This window comes from Eschrichtius robustus, chromosome 11 (genome assembly GCF_028021215.1).
Source record: "Eschrichtius robustus isolate mEscRob2 chromosome 11, mEscRob2.pri, whole genome shotgun sequence".
Taxonomy (NCBI): domain Eukaryota; kingdom Metazoa; phylum Chordata; class Mammalia; order Artiodactyla; family Eschrichtiidae; genus Eschrichtius; species Eschrichtius robustus.
In genome coordinates this window covers 46628819-46649468 of record NC_090834.1, presented here as the reverse complement: position 1 = coordinate 46649468, position 20650 = coordinate 46628819, and the positions used below count along the sequence as shown (strand labels likewise).

At 36.3% G+C, this 20650-nt stretch overlaps 1 protein-coding gene across 3 annotated transcripts in view; it reads left to right on the top strand.

Annotated features, from left to right (window-relative positions):
* The first annotated feature begins 797 nt into the window (after nucleotides 1-797).
* LOC137771532 (glutamate carboxypeptidase 2) overlaps nucleotides 798-20650 on the top strand; it is a 59201-nt gene continuing 39348 nt past the window's right edge. For all 3 annotated transcript variants that reach the window (XM_068554996.1, XM_068554995.1, XM_068554997.1), the window contains exons 1-4: nucleotides 798-1067; nucleotides 3363-3468; nucleotides 8789-8975; nucleotides 13489-13590. In XM_068554996.1, the coding sequence (XP_068411097.1) occupies nucleotides 950-1067; nucleotides 3363-3468; nucleotides 8789-8975; nucleotides 13489-13590 (513 nt within the window). In that variant the 5' untranslated portion in view covers nucleotides 798-949. The remainder of the gene's footprint in view (nucleotides 1068-3362; nucleotides 3469-8788; nucleotides 8976-13488; nucleotides 13591-20650) is intronic.

The following is a 20650-nucleotide window of genomic DNA, read 5'->3' as shown; positions in this document are numbered from 1 at the left end:
TTATTGCCCTCCTTTAGATATCATTGTTATAATTTTTTAAGAATTTATAACAGGGGTAGATTTATGTGTGATTGACTCTTCAGGTTAATTCAACAAAGACTGATTTCATACCCACAATGTAAGAGAGTACCAAGGGCAGCTCTGATATAAAAAGAGATGTACTCTCTGCCTTCAGCAAATTCCAATACTATTTCTTTAAAAATGGTTGTGCTATGTAAAGGGAGGAATAATTCCCTAATAATAGATTAGTATCAATGATCTTCATTAGGAAAAAGAGCACAGTGGTAACTGGCATTGACACCAAAATTCACTCCGTGAATATCCAAAGCAGTGCCAGAACTGGACACCACCGTTTTCTACTTGATTTTACTCCTTTTAGGGCTATAATAGTATTTAATAGGATTTCGGATCTGAAAAAAGTTCTTGAGAAATAGTTTAGTCTACCAACTTGCCTGGAACATTCATTCTCCTAGACAGACAAAAGAGGATCGTTCTATTGAACTACGGGAAACTTAGTGTTCTTTTTGTGAATCGGATTGTGGTCTGGAAGTGGAGAAAGGAGAAGAGTTTATTCCCTGCTTCCTCCTTCCCTTTCTTCCTTCTTTTCCTTTTATTTTAAAGTAAGGGCTAGAAATTTTCAAGCTAAACTTTTTTTTTTTTTTTTTTTTTTTTAAGCACCTCTCCGAAGGGGCTGAGTTTTCTTCTGGGGACCGATACTGCCTCTTGCTCTCCGGGATTGGTTGAGAGTAAAGTAGAAATACTTTCAGGGGCGGAGAAACTGGGAGTGCCCTGTGAGTGCGAGTGGACTGCGCTGGGAGTGAACTCTAGGCTGCAGAGCTGGTAAGCGCGGCCCTCGAAGGAGGAAGCCTTTGCCCCGCCGCCCGCGAGGCAGCAGGGGGGCCACCGCAGAGGCGCCGGTCCCCGGAGGCCCCGCCGGCCACACGCTGAGATGTGGAATCCCCTGCACGAAACCGACTCGACCTTTGTCGCCTGGCGCCGCCCGCGCCGGCTGTGCGCTGGGGCCCTGGTGCTGGCCGCCTGCCTCTTCGTCCTCGGCTTCCTCTTCGGTACGGGGGCCCTCGCCACGCACAGCCCCGAGCCTACCCGGCTGTTCGGCGGTTCGCGGGACTCCCGGGCCAGCTGCCGCGTGGGCCCAGCTGCTGGTCTCCGGGTCTCCCGGGGGGTGGGGGGTGGGGGGCGGTGATCGGGTTGGGGGAACGTGGGGACGAGCTCCCGCGCGTTAGGTGGGAGTTGCTGGGGGCGGTGCACAGTTGGGTTCTGGACGGGCTACTGTAGGACAGTCACCAGGGTAAGGAGTAGAACGGAGAGACTCAAACTGAACTTGAGAAAGTTCCAACTGCTGAGGCCCTGCGAGCAATCGGTACGTTTTGGCAGGAGCGCCGGATCTCTGGGGGCATTTGCTAGGTCGTCCAAGGAGCTTTGCAAGAAACGACTCTTACCTGTTTGGGATCTTTATCTAGTGCCTGTGCCTGGAACTGCTTCGTGTATACAGTAGGTAGAACTCAGGGCACTGCTGCGTGGGAGCCCTATTCTCTCATTCTTTCGTCCGTGGGAGTAAATAAAGAGGAACATTTAGGAGCTACCTGGTTGACATTGTCAGTGCTCTGAACAGATCCTTAATAGCAGTTCTTTCCCCTGTGTACTGATTTGCAGACTTAACCCAACTCTCCATGATAACCAGGGGGCAGCACAGATTCGCTCAGACTCTTTTAAATTCTAATTTTAACTCTGCAACTTCTCTGTGGCCTTGAGCGAGTTACCGAGTCTCTCTGAGCCACAGTTTGTCAACCTTTATAAGAATACTATCTGTAACTTAGTGGGAATCGTAAACGAAATAGCATCTAAAGCTCCTGGCACAGTATTGGGGTATTGGCACTTTTTAAAAATTATTTCCTGGTGAGGAGGTGCTTCTAACTGGGCATTAATGCACAGGACTAGCGTTAAGGTATAGCCTGGTAGTTCGGCCCTACTCTGAATTCTGGGTCCCCTTTCTGGGATTTAGAAGACCAGGGCATAGACCAACTAAGCTGGCTCAAATTCAGCCTCTTCTTGCTTGTTGTGTTACCTTTGAGCCCACACTCTCCTCATAACTAGCATGTGGATATTAGGGTTATTGTGGGGCTTAGATAAGTGTGCTCATTAAGGGCGCACTTCAACTCGAGTTTCAATTTTCTCAGCTGTAAACATGGGAAATACACTTGGCAAGGATAGCATGAGGATTAAGACCTTCTGCATCTTTTAAAAGCATTTTATTCGTCCCAGTATTGCCCTCAGCCCCATCCTTATATTCACTGCTCAGTGGCTGTGGGTTCTTTATTAATGTTTGTTAATTTTTTCCTAGGATTCTCTGCTCCCTCCTTCCCACAGGCCTCCGTCCTCTTTATCCAGCTCATTTTTTAGATCTCGATTCAAGCATTTCATCCTCTGAGTGCCCTGATCCTACAGTCTAATCCAAGTCCCTTTATTTTACATACTGGTGGAACTGTATTTCCATTTGCTGCCAACCATTTATTTCAATATGCATGTATATATGCATGTGTGTAACGTGTATGTGATTAATAACTGGAAAGCTCCATGAAAGCTAGCTGGGTGATTTTGGTAACCGTTTTATGCACAAATCATATCATTTATCTAAATAAACTATGTTACGAAGCCAACTACCAGGGCTAATGGCTCTACGCGATCTGGCTACCCATTGCCTCTAGCCTCTGTGTTCACTGTGTGTCTTGCAGAGATGTTGGGTGAATTGGAGTTTCACTGTAGCTCTCTGAAGTTGAACTTCTGAAGCCTACTTCAACTGCAAGCACAAAATATTTAAGCATATTTTGCTTTAGTTTCAGAACCAGAACAAATTACAAGTCTGAATTTATACATATGAATGTATAAATGAATAAACTCTTTGAAATAATTTATGTACTTGAAATATACTCATAATTAATTCACTACAAACATTTACTAAATGCTTATTCTGGGTCAGCAGAGGGGTCGTCACTGGGGATAAAAGCTTTAAGGAGAAAGAAGGTGGATCTCCTTTTTGCCTTCATTTTTCCCATCAGTTGAACTTCAATTTTAGTGCTAATTTCATAAAACATTTCTTAGAATAACAGCAATACTTATTGAAATTGGATTAAAAAATATGTTGCAACTGATTTGTAATTAAGTCTGTCTGCATGATTTTTTTTCCAATGGAAGTAGGCAAGAGCAATGAAACTTCAGAAAATCTCAGTTAATGCCAGAGGTCATTGATAACATGTTTTATATATGATAAATACAATAATAAGGAAAAATAGACCCTGTCTATAAGCTCATATCTCATTCCTATATTTGTTTGTATTTTACAGGATGGTTTATAAAATCCTCCAGTGGAGCTACTAACATTCCACAGCATAGTGTGAAGAAAGCATTTTTGGATGAGTTGAAAGCAGAGAACATCAAGACGTTCTTGTAGTAAGCATATACTTAAAAGTTTATTATTCTGTTTAGAAGTTTTGATCCAATATTTCATAAATAGAAACTGACTTTTTAAAAAGGTTTTATTACTGAAGATCTTGTATCATGTTTCACCTGGAGAGGATTGTACCTTCAACTGAACTTTATCATGATAGATGTTTTAAAGCAGGTGTCAGCAAACTTTTTCTGTATAGGTCCAGCTTTTGTAGGCCAGCTGATCTCTATCCCAACTACTCAGCTCTGCTATTGTAGCACCAAAAAAGTGATAGTAAATACATAATTGAATAAGTGTGACGGTTTCGATAAAACTTTATTTGTAGGCACTGAAATTTAAATTTCATATAAATGATATGTCACAAAATATTATTCCTCTTGATTTTTTTCACCTATTCAAAATATGATAACCATTTTTAGCTTGTGGGCTGTACAAAGAAAGGAAGTGAGCTGGATTTGGTCAGTGAAACATAGTTTGCTGACTCCTGTTTCAGAGGAAGATAGTATATTTTAGTCAAAAGAATAAATTTTGGACTTCGAAGTAGACATAGACGAGCTAAAATTCCATCTTTGCCCATTGATATTAAAGTAACTTTGAGTGAATACTTAACCTTCCTGAGCCATCATTTTCACCTCTATAAAATGGGGATAATGATATTGTTCTGATGAGCATGAAATTAGAGAGCATATATGTGACCTAGTGTAAAAACCAGCTCCCTATTTCCTGAAATAGCTATCCCTCGTGTAGGGAAAAAGAGGTAAATGAGTAAATTTAAAAAGTATTTGCAGGCTTCCCTGGTGGCACAGTGGTTGAGAATCTGCCTGCCAATGCAGGGGACACGGGTTCGAGCCCTGGTCTGGGAAGATCCCACATGCCGCGGAGCAACTGGGCCCATGAGCCACAATTACTGAGCCTGCGCGTCTGGAGCCTGTGCTCCGCAACAAGAGAGGCCACGATAGTGAGAGGCCCGTGCACCGCGATGAAGAGTGGCCCCCGCTCGCTGCAACTAGAGAAAGCCCTCGCACAGAAATGAAGACCCAACACAGCCAAAAATAAATAAATTAATTAATTAAAAAAATGTATTTGCAAGGCAACTAAATAAAACACTTTTATTGAATAATTGATTGGAATAATTAGCTTTTTCAAAGTGACATACTTGAAGTACTGATAACAATTAAAGGTTATAATTTTGTTATAATTTTATGTAAAAATTATAATTTATAATTATAATAATAATTATAAATTATAATTATATAATTTTATGTAAAAACAGTCAAGTAAATATATATATGTACAGATGTACATACACATAGTCATACAAACACATATGTCTATTTAATTATGATAGAATTAAAACTATGAATAAAATTTGCTAGGGCACCTATCAAGTCTTTGGAAGGACCATTACAAGTGAGAGATCCAGAAGCTTAAATTTTGTGGAAATCCTTCTGCCTCTTGCACTTCTTTTACTATAATTATGTATAATAGGTATAATAAAAGTGGAAGTCTGGCGAGATATAATCTTCACTCCTAGACAGCGGAGCTGCCTCTGCTTCATTTTTCGTTTTCTAACCTGTGAGATGGAGCGACCAGCAAAGAAATAAAATGAATGCCTTCCTCTAGCTCACTTTCTGGGCCGTCAGCTTCTTGCTTATTCTCCGTGGCCTTGACCAAGCTCCTCTAACTGTTTAGAACTCAAGGATTTTCATCATTAACAAACAAAAGAAAGAGATTAACAGAACCCCCGACTCACCCCTCCAAGGACCACAGAACCTCCAGAAGCCTCCTGGACTCTCCAGAATTCCAATTCTCCATTTGTCCATCAGAGCGCTTTCAGTCTATTTAGACCCTTAGGTTAGGGGTCATTAAAGCCTCAGATCCTCTGTCTTGTTCCCCTTTCTCATCCTTTGCTTTACTACTAAAAATTCTCTACTACTTCTAAATCACCTGACTCTCAATAGTGGCTGGGGGTGTTAAGTAGGGGCTGCCTTTTTAGTCTCCCTTGGGGTCCAAGGTTGTCTTATGTTTTCCCTTTTGTTTTGTAGCATCTGGTTAAATTCTCAGATCTGTTCACTATTTTGCATGTCTTTAGAGAGAATTTCCTTCTCCACCCTGTTCTGAAAGACAAGATTATTTCAAAAGAGTGTCTTAGACTTTCACTGATCTACATTTGAATACCAGTTCCATCTTTCACTGGCTGTCTTTAAGTCACCTAACTTCTGTAAGCACTGTGCATTTGTAAACCAGATGCAATGTATGAAAACAGGAATACCAATAGCTCCCTTTATTAATTGAGATAACATAATGATACTTGGAACATATATAAACTTTTCTAGCCAGACAGAGATGTATGAGCCAATTTTTTTTGTTAATACATGTTGTTGGCTATTTTGGATAATTTGTAAGTTATTCTTCTTATTAGAAAATAACTGGATATTCTAATAGAATCAAGACAGTGTGACACACTTCTCAATTGATTAAAACAAAAAAAAAATGAACTTCTGTTTATTAGCAGTTGTCTAATTGAGCCTCAAATCTTTGTGAATTAGTGAGGTAGCAATATTCTCCCCATGTATGGATGAGAAATTTAAGACATGGCCAGGATTATACAACAAGTTAGTGGCAAAACCTGTAATACACTGATTTTGTGGCCAATTGATTTATTTATCCTTGGAAACAATTCTTTTTTCCTACTCATCATTTTCAGGATTAACTTTGCTCCAAATGAGTGGGTTCTAAACCTGATCATAGAACACCACTGCATCTTGGTGGGTAATGACAAAACTTTTACCAGGAATTTCACTCATAATGTTACCTAACCAAACTTGGGTCTGCTAGCCTGCTGTGCAGCAAAGCCAGTCTACTGACACCAGGTTGAGGTGAAGGAGTCCAGCATTTACTGTAGGGCGCCAAATAAGGAGAACAGACAGCTTATGCGCAAAAGACCAGAAATCTCAGGTGGCTTTCAGGGGAGGGTTTTTTGTTTTTTTGTTTTTTTAAGCATTATATATAACTCCTTCTCTCCTTTATTTTTATAGGCAAAATACTTTAGATGATCCGAAAATATTTTTCCCATTTGATTTTTTTTAACGTTTTTATTGGAGTATAATTGCTTTACAATGGTGTGTTAATATCTGCTTTATAACGAAGTGAATCAGTTATACATATACATGTATCCCCATATCTCTTCCCTCTTGCATCTCCCTCCCTCCCACCCTCCCAATCCCACCCCTCTAGCTGGTCACAGAGCACCAAGCTGATCTCCCTGTGCTATGCGACTCCTTCCCACTAGCTATCTAAAAGGGAGGGTTTTTAAAGGCAACATGTGGGGTGAGGGTTGCAGCTCATGGACTTTCTTCTGATTGGTTGCTGGTGAGGTAACAGGGTGATGTTTTGGAAATCTGAATCATCAACCTTCTGGTTCCAACTAGTCTAGGGTCTGTGTGCTTGTGGTCAGCATGTAGTCACCATCCTCCAACTGGGTGGGGTTCTTAGTTTCTGCAGAACAGCTCAAAGATAGCGCATCAGGTTGTTATACTGTTTAAGCTATCATTACTTTCTTGCTTGACCGCTTTTCCTCTGTTTCTCTATTCCCTCATTTCCCTAATTAGCAGCTTGGGTCTGCTCTTTGGAACCCATGGAAGGCCTAGAAGACTAAAGCCTTTTACTACAAAAAAGAAACGGGGGACACTGAGGGGCTCTTGTACCTGGGAGGGGCCTGCAGGGTACTGCTTGGTTTCAGTCCCCCCTTTTCTCTGATACTTCTTAATCCTGAGTGGAACAGGGGCAGAATGAGAAAGAGAATAAAGCTTTGGTTAGAGAGGTTAATCATAAACTTGGCAGGGGAGCTCGGTTTTAGGGGGACTCAGTTTCAATAATAACAAAGTCTAATAATGATCTCCTCTGTGTGTGTGTGAGCAGGTTCAAGACTCCCATAACAATTCTTCTCTCATGTAGGAATAGAGTTATAGCTGTGACTTCAGGAAATATGCATCATCTGCATCTAGTCATGTTACAGTTTGGATTTGTGTAATATGGAAGAAAATAGCAACTTGTTGGCTATTTTCTGTTTTCTTTGCAGGTATCCATTGATGAAGGGATATACAAACTCCTCAGCTGGCTCTTAAAATTGTGTTCTTTTCATTACTTTATTTTGTAAATACGCATTAGAAATCCCATGTAAGGTTTAAACCCCTAAAAATTTATTGAATGAGAATTTTAATACTATTTTTGTAAATACAATTTAAATGATTTTAATATAATTATAAAATTAATCACCAGAATCCCCCTCCTCCTTTTTTTTTTAAAGATACACAATAGAATCAAACATTTGAAATTGGGATCATCATAGCCATGTTGTCTATTAGTTTTTTTTAAATCACCATCAGGATGGAAGTGTTTTTTGTTTAGAAAAATCTACATATTTAGAACCAGAAATTCATGAAGTTCAAGAAGTTCATGAGCTAGAAATAAATCAGTGTCTTATCATGATACATGATGCTTTGTCGTATGGGATTTTTTGTTTTTTCTTGAAGGGGTTTGGAAATACCAATGAACTGAATCTTCAGGGAAACAACAAATTTCCAAGAGAGAGAAATTTAAAACAAACAAAAGCACCAGTATCTGGACATATTAAGTGAGAAATTAATCTATTCATGAAAGTATTTGTGGTAGCTAAAATTTAGCCACATAGTTTATTTGTGGTCAGACTAATTCTCATCATTGATTTTAAGTATTATACTTACTTAATAAGTATATATGGTGAATGGAGTACAAAAGATTCAGTTTGAGCTTGTGTAAATATGTTCCAATTACTCCTTAAGGAAGGCACTTTAAAATGGTTGCTAATCAAAAGGTTTCTCACTTGGCTATAACTTTCAGTATTTAAAAATAAATGTAATTATCAGTAGTTCTTGGCATGTCACAGATTGATCTTTGGATGAAAATATTTTTTATTTTCCAATTATATTTTACAAGGTGAAGGAAACAGATAATTCCATGAAAGTTCAAAGATGCGTGGGTCTTAAGAAAGAATATAACCCTTTCCTCAACTAATATATAGAGATACATCTACAGGATTGCGTGTAACAATTCTCTACAAAGATCAGTTTTTCTAATTTTTCTCTTGAATGAGTACAAATTAGAGCATGAAAATTTCAAAACACACTTGAAAATCTATTTGATGCAATAATAGTGCCACTTTGCTTTTTTAATGTATAACACTTCAAAGTATTTTTTAATGTAAATCTGCCTTATTTGGTTGTTGATTTAAGATAAAGGCTGACTAAAAATTTCTAACCGCTTTCAATTTTTGTTCAACAGTAATTTTACACGGATACCACATTTAGCTGGAACAGAACAAAACTTTCAGCTTGCAAAGCAAATTCAGTATCAGTGGAAAGAATTTGGCCTGGATTCTGTTGAGTTAGCCCATTATGATGTCCTGTTGTCCTATCCAAATAAGACTCATCCCAACTACATCTCAATAATTGATGAAGATGGAAATGAGGTAAAAAGAAAGAAAGAAAAAATAAGCCCCCCTGGTCTACTCTTTTGAAATACCTTCTGTGAAAGAATGCCCTATACCATCTCCAAGTACTGATAGAAATCAATATTGACACTTGTGAATGATGCCTTTAATAATCTTATTACTGGTGCCAACTCTTTCTTATGATGTTTGAATTTATGTGATGTTTGAAAGATTCTGAGAAATTGATGTTTGATGACATTTGCTATTTTCTATTTTTTAGTATTGTACACTAATATAAAATATGAGATATTAGTAAACTTCTAAGCAACTAAATTGATACATTTTTGATAGGTTCGGACTATAAAAGATCATGCATAGATTTGAAGATGCTAGAAAATTCAGAGAAGTGCTGTTTGAGCTAGCAGGTTTTTATTGGTACTTAATGATTATATCTCATATGATCATGTGTTCAGCTCTGTGCCCAGAACTTGGGTGTGGGCATTTGGAAGGAGAATTTGGAGAGAAATACTATAGAATTATATCTACACTAAAGAATTTACAATCTTCTTTGCTAGTTAGGGCACTTGGGAAAGAAGATAATACAAGTTATTGAGATATTTCTTATCACGATATATATACAATATGAAAGCTCATAAAATATAACTCAATATTCATCCCTATTTGCCTTACAACTACCATATTTAAAGTAGCCCCTTTTACTCTGGATAGCTTCTTTCAGTCCTTTTGTTAGCTGGGCCTTCTAAATTGCATATAGCTTCAAATATGTCCGGTTTGATCAGTCAACTAAAATGTCATGTGATTTAAGTATCTATAAATTTTTAATCACCTCCTCTTATTGACTAATGAATCAGCCTCTCCTTCATGATTAATATGTTGTTTTACAGTCAGTGATATAATCCCATGCTAACTTTCCTAATACGAGTTGAAAGTTTCCATATTCACTATTTTAAATTATAGTAGTTAATACAGTTTAACTTTTAAAAATATTATCAAACTATTTCAAAATTTTAAAAATATTTTTAAGGTAGGTATGGGGAATACTGATATACTTCCTATGGTCCCATAACCTTTATTAAATAAGCAGGGGCATATCTATGTAATTAAGTATTAAGGGGCCTTTAAATGTATATTTAGGAAGATTATTTAATGATGTAATAAAATATTGGTACTGTTAAAAAAATACACATACTTAAACCAAATTTGATTTATCAAATTTGGCAATTGTGTGCAATGAGGAAAATAGCAAACTTTCATTTCTCTTCTTTTTTCCTTCCTCTTCACTTCCAATTTTGACTATACCTTTGCTTTTATTTCATTTCATTATTTGTTTTTGCTATTATAAGCACTTATGAAATTTCTAAAGCCTGTCACTTAATATAAACCTATCTTGCAGAAGTTTCATTTTGGAGATTTTCCTGAATGGTGTTAGCTGCCAAAAGCTTATTAACTTTTTTGAAAGTTATATCATTAAATCATTTTTATTTTTACCCAAGTTTTACCTGCACATAAAGAATCACACAGTTTTCCAAAGGGCCCCTCTATATCCCCCTTCCCTGAGGCAATCACTGTTCAACACTGAGTTGATTCTTTTGGTATTTACTTCTGTTTCTTTAAATGACATGCTTGTATTGCTTGTGTTTCAGATTCAGGCATTATCTTTTGACCTTGTGACAGTTCAGCTCTATTCTCACCCCAACTACAAATGCTCTTTTACTGTGTCCCCATCTCCCAGTTTAATTATTGTGACTATTCATAGCCAAGCTATGTGGTAAACTGCAAACTTTTACTTTCCTGCACGACACAGATGAGTTCCCCTTCCCACAGGCAACAAATATGATTAGCATTTTATAGATTCTGCAAGAAATATTTTTAATACCATATGCATTATTTTATCTTTGTTTACGTAAGGATAACATTCCATATGGATTGAACTATATTTATTGCCTTTTTTATGTCACAAAAAGTAAATAGAAATTTGTAAACCAAAATTATTTTAATTATACTCAGAATACATAATTTGAGGCTATATTAGTGAATTTTGGATAGTGAGCAAGTGCTCACTGGTGTATTGTCTACCTTTGATAAAGTCACCCAAAAGACTGTTTTCCGTCACCTTAAGAAACTTTTCCTAGTTGTTAGAATAACTCATAAACTTGATGTAAAATCCACCTGCTCAGTGGTGTTGTAAAATTGAAGATTACCGTAAAGGCAAATCAAGTGAAACGAGCTTGAGTACTTCCTTGGCTGAAAGACTTGCTGATGGGATGACTTTGTCTCTAGATGGATTTTTATTGCATTTTAGTATAGTTTTTCTTATAATCTTTCCCAGTGATTCAGCTGCATTTGTACCCTATGTGGACCACAGAAAAATTATGGGAAAGATGGAAGATATGGGAATTTTGGAAGAGTAGTAGTTGATTTGGTTTCATTTTAAGTTCTATCAGCATCAGAAGTAGGTAACTGGTGCTCTAGTCAGTACAATATAATGTCAGCTCAGAGTCACTCCCCATCTCCCACCACCCTTTGCATTACTGCATGGACCAGGACTTACAGTTTAACATTAAAAATGAGTGGTGATAGCAGGTGTCCTTGACTTGAATGTTTTTAATGTTTCACCTTAATTTTGATATTTGTATCAGGTTACGTTAATTCACTTCCTTTCCAAGTTTCCTAAGACTTTTTGTCATGGATTTATGTTGAATTTTATCAACACTATTTTTCTTTTTTTTGGATATCTTTTGAGATGAGAGTATAATTTTTCTTTTTCATAATGATAATTATATTAAATGATATTCTAATATTACACTAATGTTACATTTTTGAAATTTGTAATATTAGTCAGTAGTAGAGTTTTCAACTCATATATCTATATATATTCAGTTTATATTCATAGCATGTTTGGCCTGTGTTTCTGCAATTTGCTTATTGGGGTATAATTTCTAGATTAGACTTGCCTTACAAAATGAGCTGAGTTTTTAATCTCTGAAATAGGTTGTGTTATACTTAAACAATCTTTTACTTTCATCTTTCAAACTCAAAGGAAAACCAGTTGGTTTTGATACTTTGTTTTGTGGGAGATTTTAAACTACTGATTCAATTTTTTTTATTGTTATGGGACTATTTAGATTTTAAAAAATGCATCCTTATGTCAGTTTTAATAAATTTTTAAAAATGCATTTTTCCATTTCATCTAAGTTTTCAATTATTGGCATAGTTCTTCCTAGTATTTTCTTATTACCTTTTTGAATCTGTACGACATCTATAGACATGACTTTTTTTCAACTCTTAATATTATTTATTTGTGCTTACCTTATATTTTTTTCTTATTGACATTGACAGAGATATGTCAATTTTACCTGTATTTTCAAAGAATAAACCTTCAGCTTTGGCAATCATTTCTTGTATATCTGTTTTATGTTTCATTAATTCTGTTCTTACTTTATATAATTTCCTCTTTTACCTTCCTGGTGTCTATTTTGCTGTTCTTTGTAACATTTTCAGTTGAATACTTAATTTATTGATGTTCAACCTTTCTTCTTTTCTAATATGAGTATTTAAAATCATAAATTTCCTTCTAAGAGCCACTTCAACTAGATCTCACAAGTTTGGAGAATTGTTTTAGTTATCATTAGTATCTTAATATTTTCTAATTTCTATGTTTTCATCTTTGAGCCTTGGAGCTATTTAGGGGTATTTTTAAAATTCCAAATTTAAAAGTTATTCCACTATCGGTTTGATCTGATTTTCTAAATTAACTACATTGTGATCAGATAATGTGGTTTGTATGACACTAATCGTTTGGCAATTGTTGAGGCTTCCTTTAGAGCCTATTATGTGGTCAGTTTTTATAAATGTTCTGTGTTTATTTGAAAAAAATGTATTCAGTTGTTGAGTTTAATGATCTTATATTTGTTCACTAGTTCAAGTTTGTTAATTGTTTGGCTGAAATCGCCTTTATCCTTGATGTATTCTTATTTTGTCTGCAATCTTTATTAACTGCTGGGAAAGGAATGTTAGATTATCTCACTATATTGGTGGATTATTTTTATTTCCCTTTGGAATTCTGTCAGTTTCTTCTTCCTGTAGCTTGGAGCTCTCTTTTAGAGGTAGTGGTTTGAAACCTAAAAAATAATTGATTCCTACTTAACGATGTCAGTGATACACTTAAAAGATTATATTATATTTGGTTCAAAGTGAATTTAACATTTAATTTTACTCCCAAGTAATTATCTTAGCATTTTTATAAGTGACTAAGAATACTGTATGCTGTTATTTTTATTTGAGAATTAAAGTTTTCCTTCTAAATCAAAAGCTAGTGCTTATACGTCCTCTAAGGGTCTCTAAGTTTATTCATCTCATGAAATCCTCATAGCCTCTAGCACAGTGCTGGCTCTTTGATCTGTATCTTTAAAATACCAAAGGCTTCATTAACCATCTACTGACAGAAAGAGATACTACACATTTCCTTGTTTGGTTGTAGTAATCAAACTTTACCTGATTTGCTTCTGATTATTATATTTTGTTTCTCTAGCTTTTCAACACATCATTATTTGAACCACCTCCTCCAGGATATGAAAATGTTTCAGATGTTGTTCCACCTTTTAGTGCCTTTTCTCCACAAGGAATGCCAGAGGTAAAAATGCATGCAATAAAATAAAAATAACAAAGAGAACTCCCTTATACATACAGGCAATAATTAAAGGGGTATTAAGGAGGTTTTTGATGTAATCCAAATTCATCTTTTTTTACATTTAAGAAATAGAATTTCTTAGTAATAAAAAGGAATACATATTATTTTGTGTTCATAGTGTTTTTTAAGATAAAATTTACTACACTGAGATGGAAAAATCCAAAATGTACATTTATTGACTTTTGATAAATGCATACACCTATGTAATTAAAACCCCATCAACATATAGAATATTACTGTCACTTCAGAAAGTACTTTTAAGCCCCTTCTCAATCAGCTCCACACACTCTCAAGGCAATCATTCTTCTGATTTTTTTTTTGCCACCTTTGATTAGTTTTGCCTATACTAGAAATTCATATAGATAGAATTGATAGCATGTAATCATTTGTGTCTATTTTCTTTCACTAAGCATAGGGTCTGTGAAATTCACGTTTTGCATTTATCAGTAGATTGTTCCTCTTTATTGCCAAGTAATTTCCATTGTATGAAAATACTACATATCTTACTACCACTGTATAACTTGGATTAATTTTCAAAGAATTTGAATGAGAATTTGAAATTGTTGCCATTTTCAAGTGAAGAGTATGAATGTCCGAATGTCCGTTTTAGAAAATGTTACGTGGTTTACTCAATAAAGCAGTGTGTATAACTATCATCTGAGATTTTACAGTAGATCCCCAGATTCTTGCATAGTACTTTGTTTTTTTATAAGAAAGTTAAATTTGAAAGAGTTGAATATAATTTATTAATGTCTTTTAAAATGTTATGTCTCCTACCATAATATTTAACATTAAGTAGATTCAGTTTTGGGCATATTGAGTTTGAGGTGCCTAGGATATATTCCAAGAAGTTGCTAATAGACAGTTGGGCATATTAAAGTATCACTCAATAGGGAGGTAAGGACTTGACTATCATCAGAAGCATCCTAAGTAAAAAATTTACATTTAGAATTGAATTGACATTTAAAGCTCTATCTTCACCAGTTAGTTAAGATTTATTGCAAGAACATAAGGATGATTTAATATTAGGCAATGCCATGTTTTTTAATAAGTAAAGTTAAAAAACACACTATTTTTATTATTTTCTAATGTTTTGAATATTTGATTAACTTATAATTTAAAAACTCTCATAAACTTAGAATAGAATATTTTCTATTGGGTGTATGAAATTTACTTCAAATGAGTAGTTAACATCATAGTTAAGGGAACAGTATTAGAAAAATTCTCCCTAAATATTTGCACATAAATAGAATGCTTATAATCACTATAATTATTTCATAATTGACATGACATAGAAATAAGGTATATAAAAATTGGGAATGAAGAGATAGTATATTTTAGAACTCAGGTGTCCTGGGGTGACCTAGACTTATTCCTCAAGGTAAGGCACATTACCATCATGGGTCCATGTAAGATCCCTAATTTAATTTCTTTCCTTTCATCTCTCATCCCTATTTTCAATCTCATTCCTCTTCTCCACCCCACTACACCCTGCCACCCACTGTAATGTATTTATACTTTTAGCAATGTATGTATTCTTACAAAAACATGGCCTTAATTTTGTGATTGGTGTATTTTAAATGTATGCAAATAATATTATACCTTAGGTCTTACTTGGTCTCTTACTGTTTTTCAGTCAACTTTTGTTTTAATCTATTGCTTTATATCAGAGTAGTTTGTTACTTTTCACTGTTGCATGTTATCCCATGTTATCATGCACACCACATGTAACTTATCCATTCTCTTAGTGGCAAACACGTGGTTTGCCTCTAAATTTAAATTACCACAAACAGTGTTGGAGTGAATATGCTCATACATGGGCTCTCTGTGTAAACTAAACCAGGTATGGGATTGCTGGTTTGTAGGGAATACTTCATTTCACACTGTCCAGACTGTAGCAGTTTACTGCTCCCTCCAATACTGTATGAGTGTTCCTTTTTCCTCACATTTTCATCAACGGCTGAAGTTATGTAACTTTCTAAATTTTGCCCATCTAATTGTTTTGTTGTTGTTTTAATTTATTTTGATTCACATTTTTTTTATTACAAATAAGATTGTACATCTCTAAATATATTTATTAGCTATGTTGTGTTTTTGCTCTGTGAAATGATTAATTATAGCCTTCTTTTCCTGTTGAGTTTCTGGCCTTTTTCTTATTAACTTCAGGGGTTTCTTAAATATTTTAGTTATTCATCTCATATTGGTTTAGATATTGCAAACAGCTTCTCCTAATTTTTCGCCCATATTTGTTCATGTTATTTATGTTGCTTTTTACTGAAAAGGATTCTTTAATTGTGATATTGTCCAGTGTTCTCTTTATGTTTTCACACTTTGGGTCTTTATTAATTTCCTCATTCATTATTTTTTTTTAACATCTTTATTGAAGTATAATTGCTTTACAAGGTTGTGTTAGTTTCTGCTGTATAATAAAGTGAATCAGCTATATGTATACATATATCCCCATATCCCCTCCCTCTTGCACCTTACATAGGCAGAACACTCTATGACATAAATCACAGCAAGATCCTTTTTCACCCACATCCTAGAGAAATGGATATAAAGACAAAAATAAACAAATGGGACCTAATGAAACTTAAAAGCTTTTGCACAGCAAAGGAAATCATAAACAATCATATAAAACACAGATTCTGATTCCCATCACCTGAATTTTAGTAGGTCTTGGGTGAAGCCTGAGAGTTTGTTTCCAGCAAGTTCCTAGATATTGTTGATTCTGTTGGTTCAAGAACCATGCTTTGAGAATCACTGGTCTCACGTCCCAATTCTGTCTCTATTAACAAGCGCAGGAAGATGGAAGCTTAAAAGAAATGGAAAATTGTAGGCTAACAGTGCAAGATTGTATTTATTCCCAGTTATAGAACAATGGTACAGTGTAAATTTTACAAGAAGGTCATTGTCTGAAAACAAAGATTTTTTTCTAACTAGCAGTGACAACTTGCATTTGTGAAGTGCTGAGAGGGCCTATCTGTCCACACGTGTTTTCATTTTCAAAGTTTACTGTCATTTTCAAACTAATATCTTCTCCAATCCCTTCTCCATCATAATTTGCTTTGCGAGGAGTGCAGATTTATTAAAAGATAGCCACAATTTACAGACCTTTAAAGAAGTAGTTAGTCTTCTCAAAGTTGGTGATATTAAATATGAATAAATTTCAAGTAGAACATTTACACTAAAACAAAATTCACTGAAACCACATTGGTTAATGGCTTTGTATTCACAGTAGGATAAGAGTGAGCTCCAGAGAAGACTAACAGTTATAAATCAGACATACAGTGCTATCATCAATAGTGCATTAATACTGCATTGGTCTTAGAAGGAAAAGTAATAGCTAAAACTAATCCTTTTACTGAAGCAAAGATTCAGATGTCACCTTCTCAATAGACTTTCTCCCTTTTTTGAAAATTGCACCCAACTGAGTACAGTACAAGTTCCCTGTTTGCCTACTGTATTTAAACTTTTTTTTTTGAATTTTTCTACAGAACTCATCACCTTTTAACATAATATACAATTTACTTATTAATTTTATTGTTTATTATCTTATCTCTCTGCTTTCCACATGAATGTAAGTTTCTTCAAGGACAGGGATTTACTGTATCCCTAATTCCTAGAATGATATGCCCTCAACAAGTTTGTGGAATGAATCCTACAATCAGCTTGGAAACAACCTTATGTCAATATGTTATAAATTTATTGTGCACGTGTTATGAGATGTAGTTAAAGAGGAAAACAATAACCAAAATAAAATGATAGGATATTAGAAATCGTGTAGGACAGGGACTTCAAACTCTAGGGTATGTGAAGACTTTCCAAAGGCAGACATAGGATCGTTTTAAATAAATCAGTTGCATCATCAATTTCTCAGTGGACTCTTTCATGGAATTGAGAACTAGCCCGTGGTGAGGTCCCGCTGGTACTCTGTCTCCACCTCCCTATTTACAGTTATTTTTCTCTTATTTTATGAATGAGAGACATCACTCATTCATCCTAAAACAAGATGAAGAATATCTCTGAGTAGTAAAAAAAAATCTCTGGGGCTCCAAACAGAGAGACAATAGTGAAAGATTATAAGGGCTGGGTAACAAAGATTTGGCAAATCAAATGGTTTATAGTTGAACAAAATTAAAGATGAGCCTAATTGAGTTTCCAGCTGGTATCATTAGAACTAACTTGGATAATAGATCAGTGTGAGATTTAGGAGTTGTAACTTGGAAAGAGTTTAAATAATATAGGGAAAATTCCAATTTTTTTCATCTCCATCCCGAGGTTTCTCAGAACTTGTATAAAAACAAGAAATGTAAATAGAACTGAGTGAGTCCTGACTCATTCTGGAAATAATTTATTCATCCATAGATCCATGACCTAATGTTTTAACATCCCGTAGCACCAGAAGTTGTATTTCAAGTAAAATTTTATGCTTAGATATTATTTATAAAAGTTTGTAATTATGCTGTTAGACTCAATTGATACTACTAATAATTATAATAGTAAATTACTCTTGAAGAATTTTCTTAACATGTACAGCTTGTCATAGGAAATAAATATTTTTAAGCACTACACACACACACACACACACACACACACACACACACATTCTTTTTTTTTTTTAAACATCTTTATTGAAGTATAATTGCTTCACAATGGTGTGTTAGTTTCTGCTTTTATAACAAAGTGAATCAGCTACACATATACACACGTTCCCATATCTCCTCCCTCCCGCATCTCCCTCCCTCCCACCCTCCCCATCCCACCCCCCCAGGCAGTCACAAAGCACCGAGCTGATCTCCCTGTGCTATGCGGCTGCTTCCCACTAGCTATCTATTTTACATTTGGTAGTGTATATATGTCCATGACACTCTCTCACCCTGTCACATCTCACCCCTCCCCCTCCCCATATCCTCAAGTCCATTCTTTAGTAGGTCTGTGTCTTTATTCCCATCTTGCCATTAGGTTCTTCATGACCTTTTTTTTTTTTTTTCCTTAGATTCCATATATATATGTTAGCATACTGTATTTGTTTTTCTCTTTCTGACTTACTTCACTCTGTATGACAGACTCTAACTCCATCCACCTCATTACAAATACCTCCGTTTCATTTCTTTTTATGGCTGAGTAATATTCCATTGTATATATGTGCCACATCTTCTTTATCCATTCATCCGATGATGGACACTTAGGTTGCTTCCATGTCCTGGCTATTGTAAATAGAGCACATTCTTAATCAAGGCAAGTTTGGCAGTGATTAATAAAAGACTTGCAAACATACCCAGATTCTAGGTAACAGAAACTGAAATGGAATTTAGCATGCTAGATGGTAATTAAGGAGTGTTCTCTTGGGATCAATATCTGTGGCAGGGAGGAGAAGGAAGCTGGAATAGGCAGAGGGAGAAGTTGCACCTCAATGCCAGCTCAAGGACAGCCTCAGCTGACCCAACGGGCAGCTCTGGAGTCAGAATAGCCTCTCAGGATTGTCCTGGGCTGGACAAAGATGTCCAGGTATTTATATTCCCACATCAATCAGTCATTGAACATGTGTATCCTAAGAAGGGGCATGACCTTGAACAAGGTGGCTGTCTGTAGCTGAACAAGGTGGCTGTCTGTAGCTGATCGTGAGCAAGGGGCTGACTCTTTAAGGCTGACTGCAGAGAACCTTCCCTGCAGCTGGAGCAAGAACATCTTCAGTGAAGGGGAATCTGGACACCAACGCCCTGGTGTCCAGCACGAATACATTTTACTTTAGAGTAAAATGCTTTAGGGAAAGGGGCAAATACAAGTTCAAGGAGAAAAAGTGATGATAAAATTCTGACTGAAGAGTGTGGTTTTAAAATGGATGATATTGAATAATAAATCATTACAATATTTAAATTCCTTTGGATATAAATAAAAAGTGAGGTAAAACTGCTTCTAAAAGTGTTAATATTTATAATGTGCTGTAAATTGCATGGTTCGCCACAACTTAAGGACATGACAAAAAATTTCAGATGTCAACTTAAAAATAAAGGAGGGGGGAGGACCTTCAAGATGGTGGAGGAGTAAGATGTGGAGATCACCTTCCTCCCCACAAATACATCAGAAATACATCTACATGTGGAACAACTCCTACAGAACACCTACTGAACGCTGGCAGAAGACCTCAGACCTCCCAAAAGGCAAGAAACTCCCCACGTACTTGGGTAGGGCAAAAGAAAAAAGAAAAAACAGAGACAAAGAATAGGGACAGGACCTGCACCAGTGGGAGGGAGCTGTGAAGGAGGAAAGGTGTCCACACACTAGGAAGCCCCTTCGTGGGCGGAGACTGTGGGTGGCGGAGGGGGAAGCTTCAAGCCACGGAGGAGAGCGCAGCAACAGGGGTGCGGAGGGCAAAGCAGAGAGATTCCCGCACAGAGGCTCGGCGCCGAGCAACACTCACCAGCCCGAGAGGCCTGTCTGCTCACCCGCCGGGGCGGGCGGGGCTGGGAGCTGAGGCTCGGGCTTCAGAGGTCAGACCCCAGGGAGAGGACTGCGGTTTGCTGCATGAACACAGCCTGAAGGGGGCTAATGCGCCACAGCTAGCCGAGAGAGAGTCCAAGAAAAAGTCTGGAACTGCCTAAGGGTCAAAAGACCTCGGGGTGTGCGAGGAGAGGGGATTCAGAGCACCACCTAAATGAGCTCCAGAGACGGGCATGAAATGCTAAGGCTGCTACTACAGCCACCAAGAATCCTGTGTGTCAAAAACAGAAATACATATCAATGGAACAGGATAGAAAGTCCAGAGATAAATCCACGCATGTATGGACACCTTATCTTTGATAAAGGAAGCAAGAATATACAGTGGAGAAAAGACAGCCTCTTCAATAAGTGGTGCTGGGAAAACTGGACAGGTACATGTAAAAGTATGAAATTAGAACACTCCCTAACACCATACACAAAACTAAACTCAAAATGGATTAAAGACCTAAATGTAAGGCCAGACACTATCAAACTCTTAGAGGAAAACATAGGCAGAACA